Genomic DNA, 13,770 nt, shown 5'->3' with positions numbered 1-13,770 from the left:
TTGATTGTTGATATTGTTTTCTTTGTTTTTATTTTCTTGATTTCATCTCTCAATTTATTTCCTGCCTTCTAGTTCTCTTGGGTGAGCTTCTTTTTGTTTTCAAATGTTCTGTTAATTCACTAGTGTGGGATTTTTCTAGCTTCTTTATGTAGGCTTTTAATTCCATGAACATTCCTTTTAACACTGCTTTCATTGTGTCCCATAAATTTGGGTATGTTGTATGGTTATTTTCACCAAATTTTAGGAAGGATTAAATTTCTCCCTTTATTTCTTCCTTGATCCATTGATGATTCAGATGAGCATTGTTTAATTTCCATGTGTTTGTGGGCTTTCTGGAACTAGTATTGCTGTTGAATTATAGTTTTGAGCCATGGTGATCTGATAAAATATAGGGGATTGTTCAAAATTTTATGTATTTGTTGAGGTCTGTTTTGTTACTGAGTATGTGGTCAATTTTTGAAAAGGTTCCATGAAGTGCTGAGAAGAAGGTATATTCTTTTTTGTTTGGATGGAACATTCTATATATGTCTATTATGTTCATTTGAACTATAACATCTGTTAGTTCTTTTTTATCTCTGTTGATTTTTTTGTCTGACTGACCTGTCCAGTGGTGAGAGAAGAGTATTGAAGTCTCCCACTATTAGTGTGTGTAGCTTAATGTATGATTTAAGCTTTAGAAGTGTTTCTTTTACTTATGAAGTTTTCAAATAATAGGCTATCCTTTGCTACAAAGTAAATTCAAGGCCATCCTGAACTTAATAAGATCTTGGTTTTTTTTAAAAAAAAGAGAGAGAGAGAGAAGAAAACTATTACAACAACACAAAGAAAATAAACATCATAATATAGAGAAAATTGATAAATATTTATTTCTGTTATTTTTTTAAATTCATGTGTATGAGTGTATGACTTAATTAGTGAATGTCACATGTGTGCAGGTGCCCAGAGGCCAGAAGGCAGTGTCAGATCCTTTGGAGATGAACTCCAGGTGATTGTGAGCCACATGAGTGGATGCTGGGAACTGAACCTGGGTCCTCTGGAAGAAAAGCAAATGCTCTTAACTGCTGAGCCAGCTTTCCAGACTCTACAGTGAAATTTTTAACCAATCCTTGAAAGCACTGTTTAAAGACCAAGATCAAAGTCCTAAATTATCACCAGTGGGAGTCACTTGTCCCCACCAATAGGTAGAGATGTTGGCTATGATAATCGATGACATTAACTAGATGCTATACCTTATCTTGCTTTGAATTGTTTTCAAGAGAATGTATCTCTAAGCATCCACGAAGAACATGTCTTGGAGTCTTGTGACCAGCAGTGATACAACTGAAACTTTAAAAAATATTTACTTTTATTTCACCTTCACACATGGAGGTGTTTTGCCTATTGAGGGCATCAGATGTCCTGGAACTGGAGTTACAGAAGGTTTTGAGCTGTCATGTGGGTGCTGGGAATTGAACCTGGGTCCTCTGGAAGAGCAGCCAGTGCTCTTACCTACTGAGCTATCACCCCAGCCCCACAATTGGACCTTTTCACCTGGACATGCTGCTGAAGCATGTTCCCACAGGCTAAGCTGAGCAAAGCTAAATATCATTTTAACAGTTGGCTATGGATGGCTTTTTTCTTTAAACAGTGTTTTATAACTCACACTTCAAGAGGGCACAGCAGTGTTTTCAGTATATTCACTAAAAATGAACATGGAAAGTCTTGGAGTTGGCGCTCATGTAGGGATAATTCTTGCAGTGTAAGCATAGGTTTGTGTGTGTATGTGTGTGTGTGTATCCACAATCAACCATTACTGCAATCTAACTGCAGTGCACTCTTATTCCATCAGAAATTTGTCGTCATTAACAGTTACTCTTAATTTATGCACCTGCTCACCCCACCCCTCCTAGCTCTAGAGAACATCCAATCTACTCTGTTCTTGTTTATTTGTATAATTTTCTTTTTGAACCAGGGTCTTGGTACACGGCTCTGTTTGATCTGGAAGTTGCAGTGTAGACCAGGCTGGCTTTGATCCACCTTCCTCTGACTCCTGAGTGCTGGGATTAAAGGTGTGTGCAACCTCATCTGGCTCTACAGATTCACCTGTTTCTGAGGTTTCATATAAATGAAATAATATATTTGTGTCTTCTGTGACTAGTTCCTTACACTGATGAGAATTCTTTCATGGATTGCCTGGACTGTAGCATAAGTCAGTTTTTCATTCCTCTTAGTGGCTGCATAATATCCTATCAGATGAAGATGCATTTGTTTTTCTCAGCCAATAGATATTTGAATTGTTTCCACTCTGACTTTTATGAGTTTTATTTCTCCTAACATTAATCACAAAATGTATAAGCAACTTCTGACTTCCTTTTGCCAAACCCAGTGGCTCAAATGTAGTCATGGTTGATGAATGCCTTTACTAAAAATTTGAAAGGAATCTTTGGTTTTGTCTTTAAGAATGATGTCATTGTCAACTCCATTCCCTCGGATCTTGCACTCAACAAAGGACCCCTTTCTAAGGCCTTACTGGAAAAGGCCGGGCCAGAACTCCAGAAGGAACTGAATGAAGCAGGAGAAGGGGTCTCTATCAAGGCAGGCACAATCCTACAAACCAGTGGCTGTAACCTGAACTGCCACCACGTATTTCACGTGGTCGCTCCACAGTGGAAAGTCAACAACAGTGCATGGTCACTGAAGGTAGGACCCAGCTTTACATTCTCCAGGACATGGGGTAGCTCTCTGGACGCCCCTACAGCACACCACAGCTAGTCCCTGTCTGCTTCTTTTCTGGGACAGCATCATGAGTTGGCAGGTCCCATGCCATGGCCATTTCTTTTCAGTTGTAGATGACTTCTTGTAGGACATAGTTCATATAGGTCATAGTTAGACATGTAAGTTAGTTATTGTGCTCAGCAGTTACTGATGGTCAGGGAAGGGTTGGGGGAATATATTACATTTATTGAGGAAAGGTAAGGTGAGGTCTTGAAGCCGGGAGACAGTGATAGACTGGGACAGCTGTGGCTTCCCCTCTTTGCTTATGGTGGAGTGAGTCTGTGCTCTTGTAAGGGTGTCCACGTTCTCTTTCTCATTTCTTCTCCACAGTTTCCCCCTCACACTGCTGCTAACTTTTGTTGAAAGCACAATAGAGTGGACAGTGATCCCAGGAAAAGCTGCTGAGTGCTTACTGTTTAGGGTCCCCCATTTCTAAAGAAGACATTTAAGAAAGTTCTCTGTGCTTTTCAGATCATGAAAAACATCATCAGAGACTGTCTAGGAACCGCTGAGGCACTTTCTCTGCAATCAATTGGATTTCCAGCAATAGGAACAGGAAATCTGGGGTTTCCTAAACCAGAATTTGCTAAATTGATAATTTCAGAAGTGCTCAAATTTAGTAGCAAGAACCACCCGAAAACTTTACAGGAAGTTCAGTTTCTGCTGCACCCGAGAGATGTGGAAAACATTCAGGTACAGCCTTGGCTTGCTTCTAATATCTTTGTCAACTGCAGTACGGGACCTGTGTTCTTCTGCATCTTCTTGGTCTAATAGGAGGTTTGTTTCATGTGTTTTCAGTGCAGGAGAGTGTGCTGACTGGTTATATGTAGCATGACAAATTTCAAGAAAATTAGCTACAGAAAAAAAAATCACATTTTATTCAGGAAAGTGTCAAACCCACACAAAAGTCCATAAACCAATCTAATGAAGTTATTCTGTTATTCTGCCCCAACTGCTATTGCTCTGTGGCTGGAGTTTGATTTCTTTCTCACGTGTAATGCTGACACACGATTCTGTCTCTAAACAATTCACCAATTCATTTTGAACATAACCTAACCACAAAACACACCTTGAAATGCAGTCATTCCTTCATGTGGTCAATGATAGAGTTAATGTGTGAGGTGACAGCTGTGTCATGAATGTCTCTCCATCTCTCCATCCTTATGTCTGGATCAGAATCAGACAAGTAAGGCTCACACACTGTAATACCCATTGTTTTTATCAGTCTATAGGGTTGCCTGTCCTTTGGACAAAGAAATGTTAATACATAATATCAAGGCACATTTATGGCATTATCAATCTGAAAATTCCAGGATGGGATGCAGGTGATTCCAGCCACCATTTCTGGAAATGTAATTAATCATGAGTGAAGGATGTGGCTTAAACACGTCCCCATGTGACTTAGGACACTTGGACCAGAAATACTAGACTCATCCTCGGTCACAGTGTGTCACATCAGCTACGGCAATGTGGTCTGATTCTAAGACCTGATTTCTGTTCTCCATGTCTTTGTAATCCAGTAGAGTATGTGACCTTAGTGTTAGAACAGTTTCTACAATGTCACAGTAAAGGTAGAAGCCCACAGATGCCTGTGGATCGGGCTGTTGGGATTTTTAGGTCCTAAGTCATTATTATCAAGACCTACACACTACCTATAAATTCATGGAAGCTCTTGCAGGAAACCTACATTCTAATCGGGCAGCCAAATCTCCTGACAACTTCAGCTTGGACTGTGCAAGCACAGTGAGGTTTGTTTGTTTGCTTGGGTTATTTTAGACAGGATCTTGTTAAGTAGTTCAGACTGTTCACACTCATGGCAATCCTCCTGCATTGGCCTCCAGAATGCTGAGAATATAAGTATGTATGTACTTTCCCGGCTGTTAAGAGTTTTAAGTAGCTTCCCTGAGACATCGTGGTGTAAGGTGATGTGGGCATTGCTGGAGCACATGCTCCCCTTCTAGAATTCAGAATTACTTTACAAGTTTAGATTTCTGTACACAAAGTGAGCAGGAGGTGGAGATGCTGAGATTTTTGTGGGGTATGAATGTTTGCATGAATAGGGCTGAATTCTATCTCATAGACTTGAGTCTCCCAATCTTTATTTGTAAATGTTGTTTTCTCTCCCTCTCTCACTCCCCCCGTGTCTCTCTCTCTCTCTCTCTCTCTCTCTCTCTCTCTCTCTCTCTCTGTGTGTGTGTGTGTGTTTCTCAGTTTTTCAAGACAGGGAAGACAGCCCACAAATTATGGAATGCCATAATCAAAAGTAAGAACCTCAGGTTTCCACAAATGTCTTCAGATAGTACAGCTACAAGCTCTCACAGAGCACCAAGTGCAGAGATTCCAGAGAGACAACATTTCCTCAAGGTTTAAATAGTCTCAACCCAATTTCTCAGCCTCTACTGATCAACACAAACCTAACGAGGCTTTGCTGAAACATGTTACTAAAAGCCAGGTACAAAGGCTTTACTATACACATCACTACACGTGTGCATACCGAATCAGAAGCCCTCCAGAATGCAAACTCACTGATCGCATAGGGAGTATAATGGTTAAAACTGTGTTTGTGTTTCCAGGCATTTTCAGATGAATTTGACAAAAGGAGTCATGGAAATCCAAGTGACACCCAAGGTACAGTAAAGTGTTTAAGTTGACCAGTGATTTCTTGTTACCATGTAACTGTTCAATGACAGAAAAAGGATGATGGTGATCATTTCTTTGGTAAGTCAAACATATTAAATGAAAATTAAATGACATTCCATGCATGTGAGTATAAAAAACAGTGGCCTGTTTATGGTCTTGGGACAAAGGGAAAGGTGGGCCAGGTCATATAAGCTGTAGAGTGGGAATTTTGAATTACTGATGAGACTACCACCTCCACTGTGATGTGTATTTCCCAAGATACATCTTAAGAGACAATACAAGCCAACACTTCTCTGTCACATGTGGATTTCTGTTTCTGAGTTCATCTTGTTTGGGGTTCACTGGAGCTTTGTTATGAAGCAAGGTTTTGCCACGTTGCCCAGGATGGCCGCAAACTCCAAAATTCAAGATATACTTCTGTTCCAGCTTAGAGCCAGGACAACAGTAAAAGACAGCCAATACAGTGACGGAGCAGCCTGCGACCTCAGCTGTTCTTGCTTCTGGTGACTTGGTGCCTAATTCTGTCTTTTCTTTCCTCTGGGCAGGGTTTTATGGGAGTCTCTCCAGCCCTACGTTAGTAGTATATGAAATGAATATTGGCCCAATCCTCTTTCAAGTGGCCTTGGGGGACATCACCAAAGAAGCAGCAGATGTGATTGTCAATTCAACATCAAACACATTTAATCTCAAATCAGGTACTTAGTAAGATGGATTCTGTCTCATGCAGTAATCAGTGTGGTAGATCCTATGAAGAGGTGTTTCTATAGACAAAACAATTTGTTAACTTGGGCTGGTTCATGTTAATTTATCTATAAACTTAATTCAATGGCTTTCTTACTACTGGCAACAATTTTGAAAATGTCTCTTCTCTCCTTACTGCTCCATGATGGGGTCTGTTGAGACACAAAGGCATCTTTCTGGTCAGGTCACCATTTTTATTTTCTCATGTAGGAGTCTCCAAAGCAATTTTGGAAAGTGCAGGAAAAAGTGTGGAAAACGAATGTTCTGTCTTGGGTAAGGAACGATGCTGCTTCTTGGAGCCAGATTGTAAGTGGAAGATTGACTGTGGGAGGCAGTGAGGAAACCAAGGAAGGGCCTTGGGCTGGGAGGACAATGTATTAATCTGTTTTGTTTTGAGACCCCTGTATTTATCTTAAGATCATATATTTTATGAAAGAATTCCATACAAAAGTTAAAAGTAGAAAGATATCTCACAGTTAAGAGAAATTTATCCCCAAATTTCACAACATGTAGTATTTCATGAACTTTTAATTCATAAAACGTTTTCTCATGAAATCAGACATCTTGCTTTCTCCAAGTGCAGGTTAGCATCTGACTCTGAATCTGCTCATGTTTCACAGCTCAGCAGAACAGGGAGTACATAGTTACTGAAGGTGGATCACTGAGATGCAAGAGTATTATTCACGTTGTTGGTGGGAATGACGTGAAGAGATCAGTTTCCTGTGTTTTGGAAGAATGTGAACAAAGGAACTACTCATCCATTTGCCTACCAGCCATTGGCACAGGTCCGTAGCCACAGGCTGTCAAGGTTTCATCCCAAAGTGTCCACTTCCCCGTGAATTTGGTCCTCACTGGGTCTGGGTGATGATAGGGACATCTTTCCTAGGAGTAGACAGTTTCCTCACTCCAAGGCACCCTGTCCACTAGGGAATGAGCAAAGCCCCTGGGATCCTTAAGGAGGAGGAAAATGAACAGGGTGCATTTATGTGCACCTGTGGCCCCAATGATGGGAAGGACAGAGGCAGGAGGAGTGACCTGTGTCCCCACAATTGTTGTCTTCAAGGTTAGTCAAAGGCATCTGCTGTAATTTCCTGCCCCATTGGTGGGTGCCATTAACAGGGATAATCCAGATGGGCTCTCAGTTGATCAAGCCTACTGGCCAGGAGACTTTTACACTACCTGTCATGTGACTTTGGAGCTGCCATTCACTTTGGGCTATTCCACAGTCTTACCTTGCAGTGGGTTCCAGGTCTTGAGAAACAAGATCTGAACATGGTAAAGACAGGAGTGGGGATCTACTCAGTGGTGATTCGAATTCTGCTGGGGAGCTAAAATGGTACAGAGTATGGGGAAGAGAGACATTCTAATATGCCTAGAATTATAGACTATAACAAGTATCTTACCGTTTTGGGTGCCTTAGAATTACCTTAGTTTGAATCAGGTCCACAGAGGTATCTGAGAGAATCCCAACACATGCATAAAATCTATCAGAGGCTAAGATTGTCTCTGTAAGGACCATGTTGTTTTTTCAAAGTGTATTATCTTTTTATCCCTGCCTTTTATGATCTTATGAAAACTCTAGTAAATCAAGGGAAGAAAGCCAACTGGACTGTGTAATGGGAGAGAAGTGACCCTGGGAGCCAGAATCAGCTGGAAAGGACAGATGTGAATGTTACTACTCAGAACAGGTTTCAGGGTCTTGTCCTGGAGTGTTGACCTGTGGACAGCATGGAATAGAAACACCTCCCCGCTGTGTCTAGGATGTCAAAAACTATTTGATGACACCAATGTTGAAAACTATACAGCAATTAGGGTAGTGCCAGGAATTTTTCTTTCCTGTGACATCTGGAATTCATTGTTTATGTAGCAGTCTTTTGCAGGTGGATCTTATCCTTGTCTTTTTGTGTGTTTTTAAAGGAAGTGCTCAACAGGATCCAGATGCAGTTGCTAAAGCCATAATGGATGCCATTGAAGAATTTATCCAGAAACCCTCAGTGCAGGCTGTGAAGAAAGTTAAAGTTGTTATCTTCCAGCCTCATATCCTGGATGCTTTTTATGACAACATGAAAGATAGAAAAGGCTCCCTGGCTCCTCCCCATCTGTCTCTACTGTCTAGATTCACCTGTGAGTTCCTCACTTTTATCAAATACATATTCCTCACCTTGATACTGAAGGGAATTAAAGAAATATTAATTTTCATTTTCTCTTTAGCTTTTTTTGGCTTTCCAAAGCACACTCCCCGCAAACACAACACCCTGTTTTTGGAGAAGAAAATAGAACAGACAGTTTTCCAGGTATGTGGCAAAGATGAAGACAATGTGGACCACACGATCTCCTGGATAAAGAACCTGATCACCCAGCAGCAGCTTTCCTATCGCAGTGACGATGAGTGTGTCAGAGACTTTGGAGAGAAGGAGTACAAGAAGCTGAATGAGCTGCAGGAGAGGCTGAATATCATCATCAAGCTGGACCAGAAGACACCTTTGATTGAAGTTGCAGGAATCAGCAGAGATGTGATAGGAGCTAGAGATGAGATTGAAAACCTCATCAAGAGCATCCGATTGGCTAAAGAGAAGGAAAGCCAGGCAGACTATGTCCTCACATTCGTGGAATGGCGATATATTGACAACAATGTCATACACTGTTTCGACAAAATAGCTACCATGCAGTTGGAGAACGCATGGCAGGCAAAGCACAAGAGCACTGTTGTCAAAATTAATAATCAGGACTTCACAGTGAACTTGAGGACAAACACGGCCACGGGCCCTCAAGGACAGAGTGTCACAGTTCGGCGCATCTTAAAAGATGAAGGCAAGTTACATGCTCATGGGTGTCAGTCATTGCCCCAACTTTGATTTTTACATTATTTTAGAAACACAGCAGGGTTTTGTCATTTGTTTGTTTGTTTTTGTTTTTTTTGAGACTGGGTTTCTCTGTGAAAGAGTCCTAGCTGTCCTGGAACTAGCTCTTTTTAACCAGGCTTGCCTCGTACTCACAGAGATTCTACCTGTATCTCTCTAGTGCTGGAATTAAAGGTGTGAGCCACCACCCAGCTTCTATTGTTTTGACAGTGTTTTATCATTTAGCCATTGATGGCCTGGGACTATTTTGTTTTGTTTTTGACACAGTGTTTCACTAATAGCCATGGCTGGTCTCAAACATAGACCAGAATGGGTTCAATTTCAGAGATTTGCCTGCTTCTGCCTCCCAAATGGTTTGATTAAAGGCATGAGATGCACGTGCTCTGTTATATTAAATTTTAAAGTAGTTAAAATTCAAAAAACACTGGTAGAATGATTTAAAGATCTTGGTCTCTGAGTTTCTAGAGAATACACTATGGCCAGGAAAATAGAGCATGTATGAGCCCAACAGCCCAAGATGAACCATCTTAACCGTAACAACGGTTAACCTTGCATTTTCCACCTGGATCATTTATACTGGATCAGTTCTTCTGGTGAAATAATGGCTGTCTGAGGCAGAGGTAGAAAAAAGTCATTTCAGAAGAAAAGCTGCCCAAGGAGAGGACAGACTTGTTAGAGTTGGCCTCTGTGTCCATGATGATGACCAAGGGAAGACCCCATTTCTATTGCCATCTTCTCTTTCCTGTGCCAAGAGTTCCTGGGTACCAGGCCAGGTCACAGCCTACAGGTTCCCTGTAGATCTGATCCCCAGGAAGGGAGTGTCTGTCTTGTGTAGGCTGACAATTCCTGCCCTCAAACTACATGAGTCCCTAATGGCTTCCCACAGACTATATTCATCTTCTGTAGGACCAGTATGAATGAACCCCCAGACTCTATGCACCCCTAAAAGAATGACATATCATATGTGGTGTTCTACAGCTTGCCACAGATAAACCCTACCACCCACCCACCTACCTCTTAAGGATGGAGTGAGGCAAATGAGAAAATACATGTAGACTACCCTCCAGTGGTACAAACTCATGCATGTGCAAATGACAGAGATTGTTCAGAACAAGTTAGTAATGAATTTGTTAAATCACATCAGAGTAGAGGCTGTGCACTAAATGAAGGTGAGTTACAACATGTAGTTAGTTCTCACACCTTAACAAGACGGAAACAGGAGTAGACAGAGAGGCTCCATCCCTAAAAAACTCTAACTCAGGACATGGATGGCTTTTGTCTTCTTCTGGAGAGGGTTCTGGGAAACAAGTCTCATATGTGTTAGGCAAAAGATCTACCACAGCGCTATCTCACCTTAAATCGCCTGCCTCTTTAAACAAGTTTTCCATCTCATCCTGATACCAATGGTCCATGTTCCACACTTTTAACAGCATCCTTTTAGAAAGATAAGAAATGTCTTGAATACATAGAATTGTGAGACTTTAATACAACAGGGAGGAAGGTTTGTCAAAGCATACCGGAAATGAACACAGGAGCCCTCAAATGTCTATTTTACAGTTGAAATCCCTTCAAATTGGAGTGACATGGGACGGAAGAAATTGCTTGTGGTCAGTCTGCAAACCAGTGATCCTGAGTATATCATGGTGGCAAACCAGTTCCACCAGACCTGCCAAAAGTTCGCCATAGAGAAGGTAAGTTGGGTGCTGAATTTTCTAATGGAAAAGTTATATAGTTATATAAGTAATAAAACCAATGTTCCTGAATAAACCCACTCATATATGGGTCTGTAGAGGTGGCCCATGGGTCAAGAGTTTCTTTTGTGCTCTCAGAGGACCCTAAGTTCCAAGTTTGGTTTCCAGACCCACATCAGGTAGCTTACAACAGCCTGAAACCTATCTAGCCAAACTAACTTGGTGCAATAACTCCAGGCCAGTAAGACAGCCTTGTCTGTGTGTGTGTTTGTGTGTGTGCACGCACATGCATCCCTGTGTGTGCACGTGTGTGTGTGTGTGTGTGTGTGTGTGTGTGTGTGTGGAGGAGGATTGTTCGCACATGTAGAAGTCAGAGTGTAACTCTGTGGAATCAGTGTTCTTCTTCCAACTTTAGGGATCGAACTCAGGTTGCCATATTCTTACTGAGCTGTCTTACCAGTTCTAAAAATATTTCTGAACATAGGATGCTGTCATTTGGCACTGAATTTGCTCAAGTAGAATTTTTGCTCATGAAAGACAAAGATGGTAGCTGGCTATCACTTGGCAAGGGCTCTTAGATTCTCCAGAATAACTTAAAACTTTTTTACTTTATAGATTGCAAGGATCCAGAATCCTGCTCTCTGGAGGAAGTATCAGGCAAACAAAAAAATCATTGATGAAAAGAATGGCCATGAAAGAAATGAGAAACAACTCTTCCATGGGACGGAGGCTAGCTCTATTCCACAGCTCAACAGCCACGGATTTAACCGCAGCTATGCTGGGAAGAACGGTGAGGAAGGATGCAGTCAGTTTCCCCAAATGGGCTGCTGACTTAGAACCACCCTGGGCTCCGTTCACTATTTCTCACATTGTGTTGGCCAGAGTAGCGTCCGTTTTAGCAGTAAACAGTAATATATGTCTCAATTTCACCCCAAGGCCTTGACTACGTCTGAGGAGGAAAATTAATAATAACAATAATAATATTGATGATGATGAAGAAAATATGCTAAATATTCAAGCCAAGCATTCCTTTTACATGAGTTGAGATAGTGGGCTAACATGTTGATTTATATGCTACATTGAACTCATTTAAAATGTCTTTCCTTTTGCAGCTACAAGCTATGGGAAGGGAACCTATTTTGCTGTCAATGCTTCCTATTCAGCTCATGATACATATTCCAGACCAGATGCCAATGGGAAGAAGTATATGTATTATGTGCGGGTTCTCACTGGGAACTACACAACTGGAAACTCGTCACTGATTGTGCCTCCTCCAAGGGACCCTCAAAATCCTACTGATTTGTACGACGCTGTCACAGATGATGAAAAAAACCCAAGTTTGTTTGTAGTGTTTTATGACAATCATGCATACCCAGAGTATCTCATCACCTTTAGGCCGTGACACTTCAGGTCACCTTCATGCATCTGCTGCAAGACAAATTTTAACAGTTTCCTCCTTATGCTGTCTCTAAGAGCACAAGGTTTTTCTTTGCCATGGACATGTTTCCTCAGCTACTCCTCCACGGTAGAAATGAATTGCCACACCAACTCCAGTATCGTCTGTGTGACATGACATATGTCATTATGCCAGATGGGAGCTACGTGTCCTATGGGACTAGGCTCCCTGGAGGTCAATGGCAGACCGCCCAGTATTAGCCACTGCCGAGGCATAGACGGGTTTCTCGATTAGCTGGCTATGGGCTTTGCACAATCTCTTTTAATAATGATATTCTTCATATCTATAAGACAAGGATCATCTCTTCAGGAGCAGCTCTGGGATAGGGAAGCACAATATGGGAATGTATAAGACTACAGCAGAACCTTTGTCATACATGGGGTGTATGATGAGCAAGGGAATAGATGAGATAATGTTGATGGACAAAGAGTATTATATTATACTTTGAACTTTATGGATAGGCTTGCTAGATCCCAACCCCCATGGTGTCTGCTGCATAAGAAGGTACAAAAAAGTATATTTCAGCAGGTGCAGAGAACTTATTCAGCATATTTGGTCACTAGATGAGATAAAGAAAGGGTTAGAAAGAGGAAGGGCCATGATAGTGATAATGAGACAGAAACTTTCTATTCATAAGATGAAACCACTTGACTGAGGTTTACGTTCCCAAGAAAAAGAGTTCCTCTTCTAAAGATGTTTTATGTCTAACACCAGTCCCTGATAATAAGCTTTTCTTAAATATTGCTGATGTGACTAAAAGAAGCTTTCATAATGTGCCAACCAGTGATACATGACCTTGTGCTTTGTTCTTTGTTTGAATACTATATAATGAAAACATGAATTCAGTAAAATAGCAGCAGATTTCTACCACTCTCTTGTGTGTTGTGTCTGTCTGTCATTCGCCCAACTTGTGCCTTCCTGTGTACCAAGACCCTGCTTCTCTCATGGTCTAAGTGGCTCCCCTGAGCCGGTCCATGGCAATGAATGTACTTGAAAGCCAATCTAATTGAAAATTTATATCAGAAACCAGCTGAAGTGGTGCTGTCTCAAATGTGACAGTAACACCATCATGGACTTTCAGGAAGCTACGTAATTCCGGCTGCCACCAGTGGAATCGTGTTGGAGTGCCACTGTGCCGTGAGGACACACAGTGTCTCTGAGCCAGTAAGGCTGCTAACCACCGACTGAACAGATGCAGAGCAGAGAACCTCTTTCTTCACTACCAGCCCTGTGCCATGAGGGCTGGACAGCTCCAGGCAGGACTATGTACACACTGAATGCTGGCATAAGGCTTGTGGTCTGTGTGAACTCAGCCCCAAGGAGGGGCACAGCTCAGAAGCGCTGGCCACAATTGCAAAAAGTCCCTTTTAATGTCAACCCTAATGTTCTGGCTACCTACTAAAATTAATAGGATGACCCCTGCTGCATCTCCAGGGGAAACCCTTCCTCCCTGTGAGAATGAGTGAACACTGAAAAGATCCGCTAGCATCTTTCCCATGGCAAGTCATCTTCTGATGACTTCACAGCTTTGTGTGCAAGCCAATTAGTCAGGCTGCTAACTCAGTGTCTAGTGGATGGCCAGGGCCTCATATAAGACAGGAAAGACTCTACCATTGAGCTACACACA

At 41.7% G+C, this 13,770-nt stretch overlaps 1 protein-coding gene across 1 annotated transcript in view; it reads left to right on the top strand.

Moving 5' to 3' along the window:
• Positions 1 to 12,089, top strand: part of LOC121462054 (protein mono-ADP-ribosyltransferase PARP14-like) — a 44,000-nt gene extending 31,911 nt beyond the window's left edge. The window contains exons 7-17 of the mRNA XM_041673475.1: positions 2,440 to 2,679; positions 3,226 to 3,447; positions 5,328 to 5,382; positions 5,940 to 6,089; positions 6,346 to 6,408; positions 6,756 to 6,920; positions 8,053 to 8,259; positions 8,347 to 8,946; positions 10,554 to 10,687; positions 11,303 to 11,477; positions 11,800 to 12,089. Of these exons, the coding sequence (XP_041529409.1) occupies positions 2,440 to 2,679; positions 3,226 to 3,447; positions 5,328 to 5,382; positions 5,940 to 6,089; positions 6,346 to 6,408; positions 6,756 to 6,920; positions 8,053 to 8,259; positions 8,347 to 8,946; positions 10,554 to 10,687; positions 11,303 to 11,477; positions 11,800 to 12,089 (2,301 nt within the window). The remainder of the gene's footprint in view (positions 1 to 2,439; positions 2,680 to 3,225; positions 3,448 to 5,327; positions 5,383 to 5,939; positions 6,090 to 6,345; positions 6,409 to 6,755; positions 6,921 to 8,052; positions 8,260 to 8,346; positions 8,947 to 10,553; positions 10,688 to 11,302; positions 11,478 to 11,799) is intronic.
• The last annotated feature ends 1,681 nt before the right edge of the window (positions 12,090 to 13,770 follow it).

The sequence above is a fragment of the Microtus oregoni genome, unplaced genomic scaffold, assembly GCF_018167655.1.
Source record: "Microtus oregoni isolate MIOR12 unplaced genomic scaffold, Mior012 000023F_ref0000262, whole genome shotgun sequence".
Lineage (NCBI taxonomy): Eukaryota > Metazoa > Chordata > Mammalia > Rodentia > Cricetidae > Microtus > Microtus oregoni.
The sequence above is the reverse complement of the archived record's forward strand: the minus strand, read 5'-3'. Positions and strand labels throughout refer to the sequence as shown.